The sequence below is a fragment of the Oryx dammah genome, unplaced genomic scaffold (genome assembly GCF_014754425.2).
Source record: "Oryx dammah isolate SB20612 unplaced genomic scaffold, SCBI_Odam_1.1 HiC_scaffold_16, whole genome shotgun sequence".
NCBI lineage: Eukaryota > Metazoa > Chordata > Mammalia > Artiodactyla > Bovidae > Oryx > Oryx dammah.
The window spans coordinates 2,244,243-2,263,188 of NW_024070200.1; the positions used below are offsets into that span (position 1 = coordinate 2,244,243).

At 43.3% G+C, this 18,946-nt stretch overlaps 2 protein-coding genes across 4 annotated transcripts in view; one reads left to right on the forward strand and one right to left on the reverse strand.

Annotated features, from left to right (window-relative positions):
* The window catches only part of LOC120875684, a 26,649-nt gene extending 26,499 nt beyond the window's left edge, over positions 1–150 (reverse strand). The window contains exon 1 of the mRNA XM_040257607.1: positions 13–150. Within this exon, the coding sequence (XP_040113541.1) occupies positions 13–150 (138 nt within the window). The remainder of the gene's footprint in view (positions 1–12) is intronic.
* CDC42BPB (CDC42 binding protein kinase beta) overlaps positions 4–18,946 on the forward strand; it is a 103,290-nt gene continuing 84,347 nt past the window's right edge. For all 3 annotated transcript variants that reach the window (XR_005723831.1, XM_040256868.1, XM_040256869.1), the window contains exon 1: positions 4–323. Coding sequence is in view for 2 of the 3 variants with exons in the window: in XM_040256868.1 (XP_040112802.1) it covers positions 149–323 (175 nt within the window). In the remaining variant the exon portion in view is untranslated. The remainder of the gene's footprint in view (positions 324–18,946) is intronic.

Consider the following 18,946-nt stretch of genomic DNA (forward strand, 5'->3'; position numbering starts at 1 on the left):
CCGGGGCGCGACGACGCGGACGGGGCGGCGGCGAGGCGCCGCGGCTGCCGGGGCTCGCGGCCGCCGGGACCCCGCGGGCGCGCCCTGACGGACCGGCCGAGCGGGCCGGCAAGAGGCCCGGCGCCTTGGGAGCGGGCCGCGCGGCACCATGTCGGCCAAGGTGCGGCTCAAGAAGCTGGAGCAGCTGCTCCTGGACGGGCCCTGGCGCAACGAGAGCGCCCTGAGCGTGGAGACGCTGCTCGACGTGCTCGTCTGCCTGTACACCGAGTGCAGCCACTCGGCCCTGCGCCGCGACAAGTACGTGGCCGAGTTCCTCGAGTGGGGTAAGTGACCGGCGGCCCTGCGACCCCCGCCCCGGCGCGCCCTCCCGGTCCTCGGGCGGCCGCGCGTCCCGCCTCGTCACCGCTCCCAGGCCTGCCCGGCCGCTGCTCGCGCCCCTTCGCGGCTCTCGGCCCGGCCCTGCCCTCCTCCCCGGCCTTCGCACGTCCGCGCTGGGCCGTCCCGCCCCCTCATCCTGCCCCTCGGAGCCATATCCTCCGTTCCCACCCCCGCCCCCACCGCCCCGCCGGGCCCGCGCCCCGGCCGCTTCCTAGATCCACCCTCCCCGAGCCTGGATATCGTTTCCTGCAGCCCTCCCCGGGATATCCGCCCCCGGCCCCCGCCTTGGGGTCCCGAGTCCGCGTCGAGTTCCTCGCCCCCCCCACCCCACTCGCCCTGCGGGGTCGTATGGGCAGCGGCGCGTGCCTTCTGCATCCGCCTCCCCACCCCCGCGCGTCTCCTGGGAGCCCCTCCTAGGTGACAGCCTGTCCGCATCCCTTGGTGTCCAGGGCCTGAACATCCATTTTACTGTACCACCTCCAAGGGAATTTTAAAGTTGAAAGCCTTGTTTTGAAACGCCATGGGAGAGTCGGTTTTTTTTTTTCATTGTAATTTTGCCAGACCCTGATAATGCTTGGGGAGGGGAGGGCAGCTGGAACTGTTCGTCTGTGGAAGTCACTGTAAAACTCTCTTCATCAGACCTCTGCATGCTTTTTAATCATGGGTCAGCTAAATTATTATCTTCTACTAGGACAGAAATTTGATTAAGCTGTGTAATGGTTAGAACCCCAGAAACAACTACACGTGTAAAGCGACATCTTACCTTTCTCTCTCTCTAACTTGGGCGTCTTGTCAAGACCCTCAGCCTCGTTTAAAACTACCTAGAAGGAAGATGAGATGCTTCTGTTCAGGGTTCAGGTCAAAGCTATGAAAATCTTATCCTTGGGTCGTTTGCGTCGTTGGGCTCAGACTGTGCCGTTTGAACCAGTAATTTCTAATCTTTGGGGCTAATAAAGCTGACTTTTTTACATAAAGAAATGAATGTGTTCTGTAGTTAGGACCCCTGGTCTGCCAAAATGGTAATTGGAATTTGGGATTTTGTTTACCAAGTAAAACTTAAGTTGTTACGTTTTTTAGAGAGCTTCCTCTTCTTCCCTCTTTAGTGAAATTTTGAAATCTTTTGAGAGCAGCGGGAAAAGGAGGCCCACAGCTCCAAGACAGCCTGTTTCACTTTGTTTTGGGCTTCGTTTTGGTACTGACCACCCTTCCTGGTTACATACAGTATCAATAAAATGAGAATACTATTCATTTTCTGGCACCATTCATTAGTGATGTGATCGCCAGCTGAATAATGAACTTGACTTCATTCACAGTTGCTTTGAAAGTGAAGTCAAGCCTCTTAACATCCCAGCCTTCTGAGGATCCTGTTTGCTCTTCCTTGCTGAGCATTTGATCTTGGAATCCAGACAGTTTCACAATCAGGTTCAACTCGGTGCTTGGCATGTGAGTCAATGTGTGACTGAAAGGAGGAAGCAGATGGAAGCTTGAGTTAGCAGGTGAGGTGTGGTCCCAAAGTCCTCTGGCCTGGGAACCTGCAGTGCCTAGGAGGGACTTACTTATCCCGAAGGCTGAACCAGTGGTTGCCGTGGAGCCCTCTTAAAACCAGACAGTACCAGCCACTGTGAACTGGTGGCTTTCGTTGGAGGAAGCTCTCAGCATGTGAGGAGGTCTTATTTTATGAGGTTTTGACTTTTCCCAAGTCTAAATAGAAGCTGTGTGCTGTAATACAGAAATGTTTTGACTCTTTGGAAATTATGATTACAAATAAATGACATTATCTCTTAAGGATTCAGTCTGCATTGAGCTTTAAATTACAGAGAAGAGGAATGGACTCTAATTTAGGTGGCATTTTTTGTGGAATAGTAATATATTTGAGAAGCAGCATTTAATATCTTGTATGTTAACATATGCACCATTGTAACTCCACAGTGTGTATCACTCGTTAGGATCTGGGCAGTTGTTACTTAGTGTTGCTTGGGACGCCCACTTATTGTGTTGGAAAGCAAAGAGCAGTCTTTCAAATGGAATTGTTTGTGGAGCATTATTAGGTACTCTGACTTCCTAGTGGAATTACTTTCTACTCTACTCAGAAAACATATATATAGGCTGTCACCCTGCGAGTTGTTGATTCACACTCTGCATGATGTTTGCGACCTCTAATGTATCGAGTCCTGGCATGCAGAGGACCAACCTTGGTAGGTATCTTCTGACAGTTAACGGAGAAGTCTGGAAGCTCAGTGAAGAAAAATACCCGATTCAGCCCAGATTTGAAAATTATTGGGGATTTTTGAGGAAATTTGGAAGATATAAGTAATAAAGTTTTTAAGTTTTAAAAGAATTTTCCACAGTGGTTGCATGGGACTAGACTCATCCTGGCCTTCACTGTAGGTTTTGCCTTTAATTTTCCCTTGATTATGTTTATAGTTTGATTAGTTTCCTTTATGAAATCCTGGACCTTAATTAAAAGTTGGAAGTACGATGCTTTGCATGTGTATTTCTTTAAGCTATTTTTTAAATGCAAATTTGATACCGTTTGAAGCAGAGCATGTGAAACACTTTGAAATATCTACAAGTAAACAGCAACAAATACGGACAACTAAATGAGGTGAAGTTGTCTTTCATCTTCATTATATAAAAATACTTGTACATGTGTTAAAATTTTTTCCCCGACTTAAAAATAACGACGGCTATTATGTTTGGACAGAGCCGATGTTGGAAGTTCCGGCCCATTGGCGTCGGATGGACCACAGTGGTCCTCTGCCCCGGCCCCCATGTGGCTTGCAGACCAGGCGGGAGGCAGACTTCAGCCTGGTTCCCCGATTCCCAGTCCAGGCCCTCTTCTTGCTCTGTGCCACCATACTTCTTCTGGAAGTGGTAGAATTCATCTCTGTTGCCCTCTGTTTAATTTCCTCATTGGTGATTTTTCTTACGAATGAAGCATTACCTTGTCGGAGTTCTCTCTCATCTGTGTGAATTCCTGTAGCTTTTGGCACGGGGATGCTCAGCGCCCAGTGTGAGTGGGCTCTCTCTACCAAATTGAATGTGTTCAGGGCTTAGCTGATGGTGCTAAATATCTCAACATACATTTTAATCTCAGTGGCTTCTCGAGAGAGAATTTTTGCATGAGGGGGGAACACTTTTTTTTTTTTTTAAGTAACAGATTTGGAGAAACATCTTTTGAATAAAAAGATGTAACAGTAGAGGAATACTGGGATTGTGTAATAAAAATGAGGTTAACACAATCTGGATTTGTCAGTAGCTCTTTGAAGTGCAGAGTGATATGACTGTGGCACTGTGACGGAAGAGCTGAAACCATTAACCATTAACCAGCCAGCCTTACCTTTTCTCTCCTGAAACCTCCTCCATTGACAGTTGGGCTTTGAAGTAGACAGCAGTGTCTCTTAAGTTTAGACCTGCGGTAAATGAAACTGGAGTTGGAGTGAGTTGCCCTTACTTGAAGATACCACTGCCTGAAAGAGCTTAGAAGGTGCGGTGCGTGGCTCTTCAATCGCAAATGCACATAAGGTGGAAACCTCAAACACAGCAGCAGTGTGGACAGGAGCCCCCCTTGGCTTTGCCCCGCCTCCTCCTGTAGCACCTGACGCCCTTGGAAGTCTTGTCCTGTCTGTGCTGACGTCTGTGATGCCGGATAAACATGCGAGCAAACAGGACTGTTAATACCAAACTATATTAAGTACAACAAGACTATTGAACTCTTTTCTTGGTAAAGAGGCAAAACGTATTTTTTTGACAGTAATAAAGTGAAAGGATCATGCTGGAAGAAACCAAATACATGTTTTTACTCTTTTTTTTTTCCATCAAAAAGGTGATAAAATGCAAGAAGATTTTGAAAGAATTAAAAAGACAAAATTCCCTGTAATTCCCTCACCCCAACCCCCATAATATGACATCTTTTAGTCCCTGCCCTGAATTTGATTCTTAAGTTCCAAATGACAGTATGTTAGCATTACCTGAAATTTGTGTGAGAAGCTCCCTTACTAATGAAAATGCATGAGAGGAAAATACACTTTCCTTAGATTTAAAATCATAAGTATTTGGGGATTTCCCTGGAGGTCCAGTGGTTAAGACTCCACCTTCCATTGCAAGGGGTGGAGTTCAACCCCTGGTTGGGGAACTGAGGTCCCATGGTCCTTGGGGGTGTGGCCAAAAAAATTTTTTTTTAATTAATAAAATCACGAGTGTTTGGCCAACATAAACTTCGTATGGTAATTTTTGAAGGCTTTATTTAGGTCTACAATCTTATCAGAGAAATTTTATTAAGACAATGAAACAGATACTGTGTATGAGATGAAGGCCACACATTATAGTATGATTTTAAATGTGTTTCATGTAAGATATTTGGTCAGTGTTACTGAGTGGTAGGTAGCTGACAACAAAATTGTTTTCAGATTAAAACTTTGTGAAAAGGATCAGTATGTAATATAATAGGAGACTTTGGATATTTTGTTATCTTTAGGAAAGAATTAGAGATTTGAAGAAAAATTTGAATTAGAGAGTTGAAGAAAAATTTGAATTAGATAATTTCTTTTTTAAATGTAAATTTATTTATTTTGATTGGAGGCTAATTACTTTTACTGGAGCACCTTTGAAGACATACGAGATTTACTCTTCTAAGGGGACCGTCGACATTACTGACATGATGATGCTTCCTGTCGCTTCCAAGTTGTGGGTTTGAAAACTGTTGGGAATTTGAGAGATGCAGTGGTCTTTCCTCCACCCACATCTCCCCTCTCTGTTGGGTAAACCAGGCTCTGGACTTTTCCCCTGATCATTTCTGAGCAGCTCGCCCTCCAGCCAGGGTTTCTCTCCTCCATGGGCTCCTGGTCAGCCATGGGCTGCCTTGCCGGCACCTGCTGTGTAATATCTCAGTTTTATTTTAACCTTTTTTTTCCCTTCATTCCCATCCTCACTGGCCTAGCTGAAGGTCTCAAGACCTAAAGGAAAGCGTTTCTCCCTTGAAGATTTCAATATCTCTGCCTGATTAGTCTTCAACACTGCCTTGCATTTCATCCCTCGCCTTTTCAAAACTTCTGCCATGACTTTGGATTCTGTTGCCTTGAGAAAAATCAGATCTGGAATCTGCAGTCCAACGTTGCAATTTAGAATTGAACTAAAGGGGACTTCCCTGGTCGTCCAGAGGTTAAGAATCCACTTTGCAACGCCAAGGCTTTTGTTCCATCCCTGCTCAGGGAACCGAGATCCCACATGTTGTGGGGTGGCTTAGCCTGTGGGCCTTAACTGCTGAGCCTGCATGCCCCAACTCAGACCCCGGGAGCCGCAGCAGAAGATCCTGCAGACTCAATGACGATCCTGCATGTTGCAGCTAATACCTGCTGCTGCTGCTGCTAAGTTGCTTCAGTTGTGTCCAACTCTGTGCGACCCCATAGACGGCAGCCCACCAGGCCCCCCCATCCCTGGGATTCTCCAGGCAAGAACAATGGAGTGGGTTGCCATTTCCTTCTCCAATGGATGAAAGGGAAAAGTGAAAGTGAAGTCACTCAGTCGTGTCTGACTCTGCAACCTCATGGACTGTAGCCCACCAGGCTCCTCTGTCCATGGGATTTTCCAGGCAAGAGTACTGGAGTGGCCACATACAAAAAAGTGAATGAATGAACATTACTCTTTCAAAGTAAATAAAATTTACCTGAGAGACTTTCCTGGTCCAGTGATGAAGACACTGCACTCCCAGAGCAGGGCACGGGTTCCATTCCTGGTTGGGAAACTAAGATTCCGCCACCGCACAGCACGACAGAAAAAGAAGAGAAAAGAATAAAGACCTAAAAAGATACAGCTAATTCTAGTTTGAGAGGTTGAGATGAACGGCACATCTGACCATACCCTGTGGAGTGATTTTCTTTAAATGTAGTTTTACTGTTACCAAAGTAATGCATTTACTCAGTTTTAAAAGTGAAGTAGTTCTACAGAGTTAAGATGAAAGACAAAAGTCCCTTTACCAGCCGGCCTGCTCTGGGTTCTCACTTCTCAGAAGCAACCAGTGTTAACCCTTCTGTTTCTCCTTATAATCAACTGTCTTAGGCTGCCAGTGACAGAGAACCGGATAACAGTGACCTAAACAAAATCGGGGCTCCCCTGAAGCTCAGCTGGTAAAGAATCCGCCTGCAGTGCAGGAGACCCTGGTTCGATTCCTGGGTCTGGAAGATCCGCTGGAGAAGGGATAGGCTACCCACGCTAGTATTCTTGGGCTTCCCTTGTGGCTCAGCTGGTAAAGAATCCACCTGCAATGTAGGAGACCTGGGTTCAACCCCTGGGTTGGGAAGATGCCCTGGGGAAGGGAAAGGCTACCCACTCCAGTATTCTGGCCTGGAGAATTCCATGGACTGTATAGTCCATGGGGTCGCAAAGAGTCTGACATGATTGAGCAAGTTTCACTTCACTTCAAACAAAATCAAGGTTGATTTGCCTTTCATGCGGCTTGTGAGCAGTCCAGGGCTGGTTTGACAGCCTCATTCCAAGAAGTCTTCAGGGACCTGCCCTTTCCTGCTCAGTCCACGGTCTGGTCTGAGGGTGACCCTCCTACCTACATTCCAGGCAGAGGGCGAAGGTGTTATTAAGTGGATGGGGGAAGAACCTTGGATGCTGATGGTGAGGGCTGTTGAGTTGCTAAGTCGTGTCCAACTCTTTGCAACCCCATGGACTGCTGCACACCAGGCTTCCCTGTCCCTCACTATCTCCTGGTTTTTGCCCAAGTTCATGTCCATCGAGTCGGTGATGCCATCCAGCCATCTCATCCTCTATCGTCCCCTTCTCCTCCGGCCCTCAATCTTTCCCAGCATCAGGGTCTTTTCCAGTGAGTCGGCTCTTCGAATCAGGTGGCCGAAGTATTGAAGCTTCAGCATCAGTCCTTCCAGTGAGTATTCAGGGTTGATTTTCTTTAGCATTGACTGGTTTGATCTTGCTGTCCAAGGGACTCTCAAAAGTCTTCTTTAGCAACACGGTTTGGAAGCATCAGGTCTTTGGCGCTGATGAGGACTTATTTTAGCAATTCCTGCCTCAAATTTCATGTGTCTCTGTAGTATGCTTATGCTGCTTATTTCTGATTATATGTTATTATTTTTATTTATTATATGTTATTATTATTATTTCTGATTTATATGTTATCTGTTAACTTCTGTGGAAGAGAAGGCCATAGAACTTTAGATGTCTCCTCCCCTGCAGTGCCGAGACACACACACTCTTCCTCCCTCTTTGTTTTTCCAAATCTGGCTATATAATAATTATTGTTTAAATTGATATTCAGTGTTTGTTATCACTGGGTAAACATCTTAATGGCTAAGCCACATAGGATGCAGTTAATTCCCAGTCTACTAAGACAAGGAATTATTTTTGTGTTAATTGGGATGAATTATTTTTTCTCTCCCTTAGTGTGGATGCAAATGTAAAGTCATGAATTCAGTGCAGGTTTTAACTAGAACTCCCCAGTGCAGTCAGCCACCTCAAGTGACCTCTCACTTTTCAGCCCTTGTAGAGCCTTGCATTTTCCTGTTCCACATGACGCTGTGTCTTCTCTAGGCCTGCTGCTTCGCTGCCATCCTGGGATTTCTCTTCATTCCTTATGGGAACTCTTTCTGTGCCTCTTCCTCTGTTGAATGGGAATTCCAGGACCCCATGTCTTATGCTCTAGTGGCTTCCCTGGAAAGAGTCCATCAGAGAGAAAGTTTTTTGAGAACTAAACTGTCTGAAGATGCCTTTTCTTCCTTTGTATTTGAATGGCAGTTTACCTGGGTATTGAATTCTAGGTTAAAAGTCATTTTCCCACAGAAGTTTGAAGGCCTGACTTAGATGTCTGCTGGCTGTTGTTACAAGGGGAGGCCTGAGACCGTTGTGATCCCCACACCTTGGTGAGATCTTTTCATCCCTAGTGTTCCTTGGGGGTCTCTCTGGGGGCGGGGGCCACTTGGGTCCTTCAGCTCTCCAAAACTTTCCTGTATCATTGCTCTGTGAGCTCCGATTTCTTTATTCTAGCCTTTTTGATCACCTGTTATTCATATGCCAGATCTTCTGAGTTTTCTGTTAATTTCCTTTCTCCTACTTTTTTCTAGTTGTTGAGCTTTTATCCTTCTTTTTCCAGGCGAGAGCTTTGACTTTATCTTCTAGTCCTTAGATTGCATTTTTATTTCTGCCATCATCATATGTTTCATTTCTAAGTGTTTTTGTCCCTTGTATTCCTTTTTATAACATCTTGTTTCTGTTTCATGAAGGCAGTCATCTTAAAAACCGTTTTTCTTTGTTGTTCAGTCGCTAGGTCGTGTCTGACTCTTTGCAACCCCATGGACTGACTGCAGCATGCCAGGCCTCCCTGTCCTTCAGTATCTCCCAGAGTTTGCTCAGACTCATGTCCATTGTACCAGTGATGCCATCCAACCAACCATCTCATCTTCTGTCGCCCCCTTCTCCTCTTGCCCTCAGTCTTTCCCAGCATCAGGGTCTTTTCCAGTGCGTCAGCTCTTGCATTGGGTAGCCAAAGTATTGGAGCTTCAGCTTCAGCAGCAGTCCTTCCAATGAATATTCAGGACTAATTTCCTTGGGGATTGACTGGTTTGATCTCCTTGCTGTCCAAGAGACTCGCAAGAGTCTTCTTCAGCACGACAGTTCAAAAGCATCAATTCTTCAGCGCCCAGCTTTCTTTATAGTCCAACTCTCACATCCATATAGGACTACTGGAAAAATCCTAGCTTTAACTAGATGGACCTTTGTCGGCAAAGTGATGTCTCTACTTTTAAATATGCTATCTAGGTTGGTCATAGCTATTCTTCCAAGGAGCAGGCATCTTTTGATTTTGTGGCTGCAGTCACCATCCACAGTGATTTTGGAGCCCAAGAAAATAAAGTCTGTCACTGTTTCCATTGTTTCCCCATCTGTTTGCCTTGAAGTGATGGGACCGGATGCCATGATATTCGTTTTTTTAATGTTGAGTTTTAAGTCAGCTTTTTCATTCTTTTACCTTCATCGAGAGGCTCTTTAGTTTCTCTTCCCTTTCTGCCATTAAAGTGGTGTCATCTGCATATCTGAGGATGTTGGTATTTGTCCTGGCAGTCTTGATTCCAGCTTGTGATTCACCCAGCCCAGCGTTTCGCATGATGTGCTCTGCATGTGCACACACTTGAGTTATGCAGACATTTCCTTGCGTTTCCTGTGTTGTCTCTGTCTCTTCTGAGTCCTTCTTAGCCGGTTTCCTACTTTGGTCTTCGTCTTTGGTGTCAGAAGCTCTTCCAAAGCCTGGTGATTATTGGCTGTCTTCCACAGTTATGAGTGGACTGATTGGAAACTCTCTGTGTGCATAAACTCTAAATGTGAGGCTCACCATTAGGAAATGGGATGGGGACCTGGCCCCATTTGAGGGGCACTAGCAGAGTTGCTAGAGTAGTTCCTTCTCTGGGCCTGTCAGTTTTCGCAGAACAGGGCTTCTGGTCTCCAGCCTAGATGGTGGCGAGTGTGATACAGGCCCAGCTGCCAGCATTCTGGGAAAGTGGGACAAGCTGGGGGTGGGGGGGCAGTGGGTTGGGGATGGGAGATACCTGGAGTGTAATTGCTTCTCCTGCAGACTTAGAGCCCGTTCTGTGCTCTGTCGCTTACTGTTTGTATGTGTGTTAGTCACTCAGCCCTGTCTGACCCACTGTAGCCCGTGATGCTTGTCTGTCCGTGGAATTCTCCAGGTAAGAATACTGGAGTGGGCAGCTATTCCCTTCCCCAGGGGATCTTCCCCATTCAGGAATCGAACCCACGTCTCCTGTGTCTCCTGAGTTGGCAGGTGGATTCTGCCACCTGGTGACACTCATTTCTGTTTAGTCTGCAAGATCCTGCTGCTGCTGGTGATGGCTGTTTCTTATCCCTCCTTCACATGGCTGACTTTCACTTTTCTATCTTCGCTGAATTAGACGCTGCTTGTCCATTTCCTCTGTGCAAAATCGTGTTGACTTTTCTAGTCTACTGTCATCTTCTGCCATTGATTCAACAAGGACTCTTTAGGACTTAAGAAGTGCCCAGGCACCGCAGTGGTGAACAGAATTCCTGCTCTCTGGAGCCCATGTTATCCTTGAGACTACGTCCCATTGTAATCCATGCTATCATTTTAGTAGGGCTTCCAGATGGGGCAGAGATCCAGCTGTTCTATGCACTAGAGATAACTGAAAGGTACCCTGATTTTCATCTCTAAATGAAGTCAGGGTGTATAGTTACCATTTTAGGTTTTTTGGCCGGATTGTGTTTCTGTTATATGTACTCATTTATTAGAAAGCTTCCCCTCTTAAGTAGAAGGGAGAAATGCAAATATGGGAGGGCAACGTTTTTTTCCGGTAATTGCACAGCATTGGAAGAAAGAGAAAGGAGAATGGGTAAAACGGTGTGAAGACAGGGGACTTGGATATTTTGAGAGCTAGAAAGTGGCTGGAGGGACGCTGGGGCGGCACCCTGGGTGGGCTGGGGGCGAGGCAGGGTGGTGTCTGAATTGGCCGCTTGTGCCTCAGGGACCCTGTGTGTGAACTTGATCTTTCTTGAAGTGACACAGACTGGTTCTGTTTAACTCCAAGGCTTTTGGTACGGAGGAAGAAATCACTAATTTAAAACAAAGAATAGAATAAGAAATGCTCTTGCCAGTCGTGATTTTCTAAAACCATAAATAAATGAAATCCAAAGGTAGACAGACTTCCCTTAACCATGACACCCAAACTGCATTTTAAGACTGTTGTTCTCTTGTGCTTTACCCCGCTCATATGAAAGAATTCATTTGAAAACACTAAGTTACTCTTTTTCTTTGTTTAAAAATTTTAAATTAGGGGGCTAAATTAATTTTTTAACTTACTATTTTTAACTTGAAATAGCATTTGTATTGATTCTTTGTTGAGGAAGATGTCGATTTTATAATTGATGGGTTTGCAGCAATTCTTAAATTTTGCAGCTCAGATTTGTCTCTTTTTTAACCCTAAGTATTTGAAATCAGATTGTTGAAACATCGTTAAGTATACTAACAAATCATCTTTCAGATGAATCTGGGAGAGTGCTGATGAAGTATTGCTTTCAAAAAAGTAGGATATATTGTCTAATTGGCAGCAGATTGGGAAACTATTGAGAATGCTCTCTGCCAGTGTCACCAGTTAAGCTGTCAAGGGTAGCATTTATATTAGACTGTATTAGAACATAAAAAATGTTCTCAAAACATCAGGTATTATTGTGGTTGTATGTAATCAAAGTGATTAGCCTGGATGAATTTTCTTCTACAAATATATAATTTTTTTTAAAACAAGATTTGTGTTCATGAAGTTTTGATAATCCTTGTGAAATGATATGTTAAGAAGGTTGCTGAACAGAAACCAGAAGTCTGTCGACAATATGAAGCTTGAATTGAACTGCACAACTGACTATTTTAGTGAAAAAGGAAGATTTCTCTGCCATTTACAGCTACCAGATGATTTCTTTTGTTTGTAAACAGTTTTATGGAGATGTATAATCCACATGCAAATTACCTGTTTAAATTGTAGAGTTCATTAGTTTTAGTAATTCACAGAATTGGGTAGCTATCTCTGTTATTTATTTCCAAATATTTTCATCACCTTAAAAAGAAATCCTAAACCCTCTAGCTATGAGTCCTCGCTCCGTCTTTCCCTCACCACCCCCAGGCAGCCGCACGTCTAGTTTTATTATATGTTTGCACATTCTGGCCATCTCCTGCAAATGGAGTCACACAATACGTGGTGTTTTGTGATGGCATTCTTTTCACTTAGTGTAATGCTTTCAAGGGTACATCTGTGTTTCGTTCCTTTCTGTTGCTGAATAATGTTCCGTCGTGTGGCTCGTCCACATTTTGTTCGCTCATTCCTCAGTTGATGGGCCTCTGGGCTCTTTCTGCCTTGGAGCTGTTGTGAATGACGCTGCCGTGAACAGTAACGTGCCAGTTTTTATGCGCCATGTTTTCCTTCCCCTTGTGTGTGTGCCTGGAAGTGGAATTGACAGGGCCTTTGGTAACACTATGCTTAAAGCGTTTTGAAGAATTGCCAGGTGGATTTCCATGACAGCTGCCCCAGTTTACATTCTCACCGGCAGCGGTGGGGCTCCAGCTTCTCCTCATCCTCCCAGATGCTTGCCGTTATCTGTCGTCCTTAACTCTAGCCGTCCTGGTATGTGTGTGAAGTGGTGGTAGAGTCAGACACGACTGAGCGACTGGACTGAACTGAAAGGCCAGTGATGCTGAGTATCTTGTTCATTGTTTTGCTGTTGGCCATTTGTGTATGTTCTTTGGAGAAACGTCTGTTCCGTTTCTTTGCTCATTTTTTAATTGTGTTGTCTGTCTGTTTTTTTGTTGTTGTAAGTTATGTACCTTCTGGATACAGACCCTACATCAGACATGTGATTGGCAGATATTTTCTCCTTTAGGTTGTCATTTCCCTTTCTTAGGGGTTTCCTCTGAGTCCCAAGTTACTAATTTTGATGAAATCCAATTTACCTTTTGTTGCTTTTGGGGTCATATCTAAGAATCCGTTGCTAAATCCAAGGTCACAAGGATTTTATACCTGTGTTTTCTTCTAAGAATTTCATAGTTTTTATAGTTTTAGCTTTCACATTTAAGTGTTTGATTTGTTTCGATTTTTTTTTTTAGAGATAAGGTGTGAGATTGGAAGTTATAATTCATTCTTTTTCATGTAGCTGTCCTGATCTCCCAGCAGCATTTGTTGAAGAGACTTTTTTTTTCCCATTGAATAGTCTTGACCTCCTTCACCAGAAATGTGTGGTCTTATTTCTGGCCTCTTAGTTCTGTTCTGTTGATGTATATTCCTGTCTTTGCACAATATACTACCACACTCTGGTGATCACTGTTGCTTTCTGCTAAGTGTTGAAATCAGGGAGTTTGAGTTCTCCAACTGTGTTCTTTTTCTAAGAGTGTTTCACTGTTCTGGGTTCCTTGACTTTCCATGTGCATTTTAGGATCAGTGTGTCAGTTTCTGTAAGGAAGACATCTGGCATTAGGGATCACGTTGAATCTCTAGACCACTTTGGGAAGTATTGCCACCTTACGGTATTAGCTTTTCCTGTGCGTGAACATGGTATGACTTTCCGCTTATTTAGATCTCCAAATTGAAATGTGTGTGTGTATATATATATTTTGTAGTTTTCAGAGTTTAACTTTTTTTTACTTTTTATTGTGGTAAAATATATATATGCTACAGAATTTGCCATTTTAGCTTTTTAAGTGTTCATTTAGTTGGATTAATTTCATTCGCAATGCAAAATGTAAGATTTGCACTTATTTTGTTAAATTATTCCCAAATGTCTTTTTAAAAATTCTGTTATAAGTGGAATTGTTTTCTTAATTGCATTTTTGGATTGTTTGTTTCAAATTTATACAAGTACAATTTTTTTTAAAATAGCGATTCTGTACACTGCAAAATTGTTTAAATTTTTAAATTAGTTCTAATGGTTTTTTTAAGTGGATTTCTTAGGATTTTTATGTACAAATTCATGTCACCTGTGAATAGAGGTTGTTTTATTCCTTCCTTTCCAGTTTGGGTGCCTTTTGCTTATTTTTGTTGCCTCTTGGTCCTGACTAAAACCCCTCTAGGACAGTGTGGAATAGGAGTGGCAGGCATGGGCACTCTTACTCCTAGTCTTAGGGAGAAAGCATCTCAAGTCTTGCACCGTTAAGTAGGCCTCTTTCTCTGTTTGATAAAAGTCAGCTGTGAAGCCAGCTGGGCTTTCTTTGTGATTAGCCTTTGGATTACTAATTCAGTCTCTGTACTTTTAGATCTGTTCACATTTTCTGTTTTCTTCTTGAGTCAGTTTGGTAGGTTTTGTCTTTTTAGGAATTTGTTCATTTCGTTCAGGTTAGTTTTTTGGCATACAGTTGTTTGTAGTATTTCTTAATCCTTTTATTTCTGTAAGATCGACAGCAATGTCCCTCTTTCAGTTTTAGACATTTGCGTCTCTTTTATTTTTAAAAAATGATTAAAATGGCAACTTTTATGTTATGTATCTTTTACCCTAACAACAAAGTAATTGCAAGTAAAGTAACTGAAATCCATCTGTGTTGCTGAGTGTAGGCAACACCAGCTCATTCTTTCTGGCTGCTGTATTCCGCTGAAGTCCTTCCCCACAGTCTGTCCATTCACTCAGTGCACATCTCAGCTGTCCAGTTTGGGGCTGTTAATGAAGAGTGATGCTACCAGAAATTGTTTTGGCTTCTAAAATTCTCCAGAGAGAATGAATTATTTTTCTAAATCTAACGCGTTTCCCTTAATGTTGAATTCTTTTGTAGTTTGTGGAGGGTGGTCACAGGTAGTTCAAGTCACAGTTCTTTGTCATTTAGAATTGTCCTTATACCAAGTATTAAAATGTCAGCACCTGTATCACAGAAATTGTATTTGGCCAGTGCAATTTTTAAGTAGTGTTAAAATTATAGACAATAACGTATGCTCATGATTTTAGTGAATTCAAGCAGTATAGAAGGGTATGTCATAGAGTAAAAACTCTTCTTCCCTTTAGTTGTGTTATAATTTTTTTAACTTCTTTTTAGATTTTAGAGCATAATCTAGAATTTCCATTAAAATTGAATGTTGACTTGAAAGGTTTTTTTTAACATCAAAATATGCTTATATTAAAATTTTTAATAAATTAATGTTGGAATATGGCTTCCCTTGTGGCTCAGCTGGTAAAGAATCCACCTGCAATGTGGGAGACCTGGGTTTGATCCCTGGGTCGGGAAGATCCCCTGGAGAAGGGAAAGGCTGCCCACTCCAGTATTCTGGCCTGGAGAATTCCATGGACTGTATATAGTCCATGGGGTCGAAAAGAGTTGGATGTGACTGAGCAACTTTCACTTTCACTTCACTTTCATCAATTTTATGTTGTCAGAGTTTATAACATTTATGTTATGTTGTGACTTAGAGAAGTCTTTTTTGTTTTGTCTAAGTTGGTTGTACGATTTGGAAACTAATAAATAGAATTTAAAATAGTTATAGGTATGTAACTGTTATCCACTGTAAAACCCAGCTGTGTGACTGGACCCAGAGAGAAGGCACCCGTCCTGTGTCTTGAGCAGAAGAGTCATCTAGGTGCTGGTGTTGAAGAGTCCCTGGACTTGCTTCCTAACTTCCTTTGCTGCTTTTGGGTCACACGCAGATGTCTCTGTTTCTTATGCTCACGTCACTTTCTTGCATTCTTTCATTTTGATGATTGGCTAGAGTCTTTTCCTGGTGGACTAATGCTGAGTTGCTTCAGTCCTGTCCGACTCTTTGTGACCCCATGGAGCGTAGCATGCCAGGCTCCTCTGACTGTGGGATTCTGAGGCAAGAATACTGGAGTGGGTTGCCATTTCCTCCTCCAGGGGACTTTCCCCACCCAGGGATCAAACCCACAGTTTCTTAGTTCTCCTGCACGGGCAGGCGGATTCTTCACCACTAGCGCCACCTGGGAAGCCTTTCATGGTTGTGGTGGGGATATGTATATGTTATACATACACACAGAAGTGTATTTAGCATTTCCTCCCATGTAGGATCAAGGGTGGTAATCTTTCCAAGTTATTGCATTTCTAAAAATGTCTTCCCTTACCCTCATTTTAGTGGTGTGTGTTTGAGAATGGAACTCTGGGCTCAGAATGTCTCCCTCTTGGAGAAGATACTGCTCTATGATTGTGGTGAGGTGCGGGGTGGTAGGAGGCTAGAATCTCTCCTCTTTCTGAGAATATTAATCAGATTTTTTTTTTTTTTGGCTGCACTGGGTCTTTGTCACTGCAGGCAGGCTTTCTCTAGTTGTGGTGGATGGGGGCTGCTCTCTAGTTGTGGGCTTCTCTTGGGTTGTAGAGTATGGGTTCTAGGTGCATGGGCTTCAGCAGTTGTGCGTGGGCTCTAGAGCGCAGGCACAGGAATCATGGCACATGGGTTTAGTTGCTCCACAGCATGTGCAGTCTCCCCAGACCAGGGATTGAACCCATGTCCCCTGCCTTGACAGGCATATTCTTAGCCACTGGACCACCAGGGAAGTCCATTAATTAGAATGTTTTAAAGTTTTCTTCCCGATTTATCTGTTTTCTCTGGAGTCAGTTCTTTGTTCACCTTGAAACTTTTCCTCTTAATGATTTTCCTTCAATTACTGATAATCCTTGGTCTTTTTGTCATGCAGTATTTAGAAAGCTTCCCTAAAAATAATATAGAATTACTAGTTGTCCCTGTTGAGGGGTGATGTTTTTGAGTTCTAGATCCTTAGTCCATCAGGTTTGATAGTTTTTCTTCTCTGATAGCATTTTTGTAACAACTCTAGTTTGTGTTATAGATAAAACTTCATAAGAATTTTTTAAAAAATTCATGCCATTCTTAATGTCCATTTCACAGTACCACGTGTGTATCTCACTGCTTTTTTCCCTACTACAGTAATTATTTTGGATTGTATTGTAAGTTTAATGATGCTTAAAATATTACATTTATTATCTGAGAAAAATATCTGGCAATAAAATGAATTTTAAATGTTTTTTAAAATGAAGTTTGGAGTGGAAAAATTTAACTGTTTCCCCCACTTTCCCCATCGCGTTCTCATTTCTCCACAGTGAAGGGGATCCTTAGGTAAACATTTATCAGTCAGAGCATCACCTGGCCCTTCTGAAAGTGGAGTCTAGAGTACTCAGTGCCGTACTAGCATCAGTCAGGTCAGGGGAGAGATCTGTTACACCAATACTGAAGCTGTTAGTCATGGCAGCTTTTCAGAGTTCGTATGAAATGTTTACCAGCTCATAAAACTGTTTTATGACCCAGAAGGAATTCCAGCAATAAAGCAAATGAACTCATAACAAATAACCTGGGCATGTAGTTGATTTTCGTCCTCAGATACGCTTGCTGTGTGGTTTGTGACAAGAGAAGAGCTCTGGTGATTTGGATTCATTCTGTTTGGAATTCAATTGGTTTGAGTATTTGTAAAAGGAGGTTTAATTTTTCAAAAACTTCTAACCTAATATCCCTTGTCATGCCTTCAATTGTCTTCCATTTAGATATGACATAGTCAAGAACACCATGTTTGAAAACGTCATTGTTCCGTTTTGGAGGGGCTTGAATTTTTCATATATTGATACTCTTTGTTTTTATAATTAGTGTTAATAAAAGTGATAGGTATTGATTATAATTCCATCTAATATTTTTATTATAGGGACTTCCCTGGTGGTGCAGTGGATAAGAATCCACCCGCCAATGCAGGAGCCATGGGTTCTGCCCCTGGTTCGGGAAGACCCCACCCGCCACAGGGCAGCGAAGCCCATGAGACGCACAGCTTCTGAGCATGTGCTGTAGAACCCTTGCTCTGCGACAGAAGCCACCACAGTGAGAAGCCTGTGCGCCACCATGAAGAGTAGCCCCCGCTCACCGTAACTAGAGAAAGCCTTGCACAGCAACAAATAGCCAATGCAACCAAAAAAAAAAAAAAATTTATTATAGGAATCTTGAACGTGTTACAAAGTAGAGATAGTTGACTAATGAACCCCTTGTTTCAGTCACTGCCTTCAACAGTTGTTAAGTCACCCCCGTCTTCATTTTGATACCTTTTTCCCCAAAAAAGAGTGGTTTTGAGGCAAATCCTAGACATCTGTCATCTCATTTGTAAATATTTCCCTGTATGCCTCAGGAAGATTAAGGCCTTAGCCATATAAACATAGCATATAACATAAAAACATGGTAGTATCATGTCACTGAAAAAATGACCATAATTCCTCAGTACCATCAAATACGCAGTCACGGTTTAAATTTCTCCTTTCTTGCTGCTGTTTTCATTTAATTTGTTCTGTAGCAGCCAAAACAAAGTTACTCATGGCGTTTGGATTGCCCACCTCCCGGTTCTCCTTTAACCTATAAGCTCCCTCTCTGTCTCTTCCCCAGTTGCAGTTATTTGTTGAAGCAACCAGACCACTTGTCTTGTTCTGCTCCTTCCGTTTGAACTTATTTCTAGCTGGACAAATTTGGCTTTTGACAAATCATTTCTATACTATTGGCCTTGTATATTTTGTGGGAAACAGAGCTATTAGGGGACCAAACTGATGTAAAAAATTAGATACTTCTTACTTCGTTTGAAATCCCCCTTTTGTGTGAGGAGTATTGCAGTCAGTACCTGACTTGGCCTAAGATCCTGAGTGTGGGCTGGGTGCCCGAGGGTGCTGTGCCAGAGGTCAGTGGTTGGCATTCTGGGTGGTAATGCAGGGGCTTGGTGGGGGCTGGGGCAGTTATTGCCTCCCTTCCCCTCGGTCCCTATGGAGACGTGGAGGCACCGGTTTGACAGTGGGCACCTGCCTTTCTCTGGAGCCCACGTGTCTGATTTGCCCCTCTTGTCCCCTTGCCCCTCTGCCCTAATGAACACTGTGTGACTATTTGAAGAGTTGATTAATGTCTAGCTGGTATCCTTCCCCTTTCTCCACACTTCATATTGGATTGCTGCTAGAAATTTCTTAGAACTTTATGTTCTATCATTCCCTAATATGTTCCTGTTAGAGGAATTAGCCTAGCCTCTTTTTTGTATTCTGTACTTGGTAGTTTTCCTTTGGTTTTTGTTAGCACTTGCTGGTGTTTTG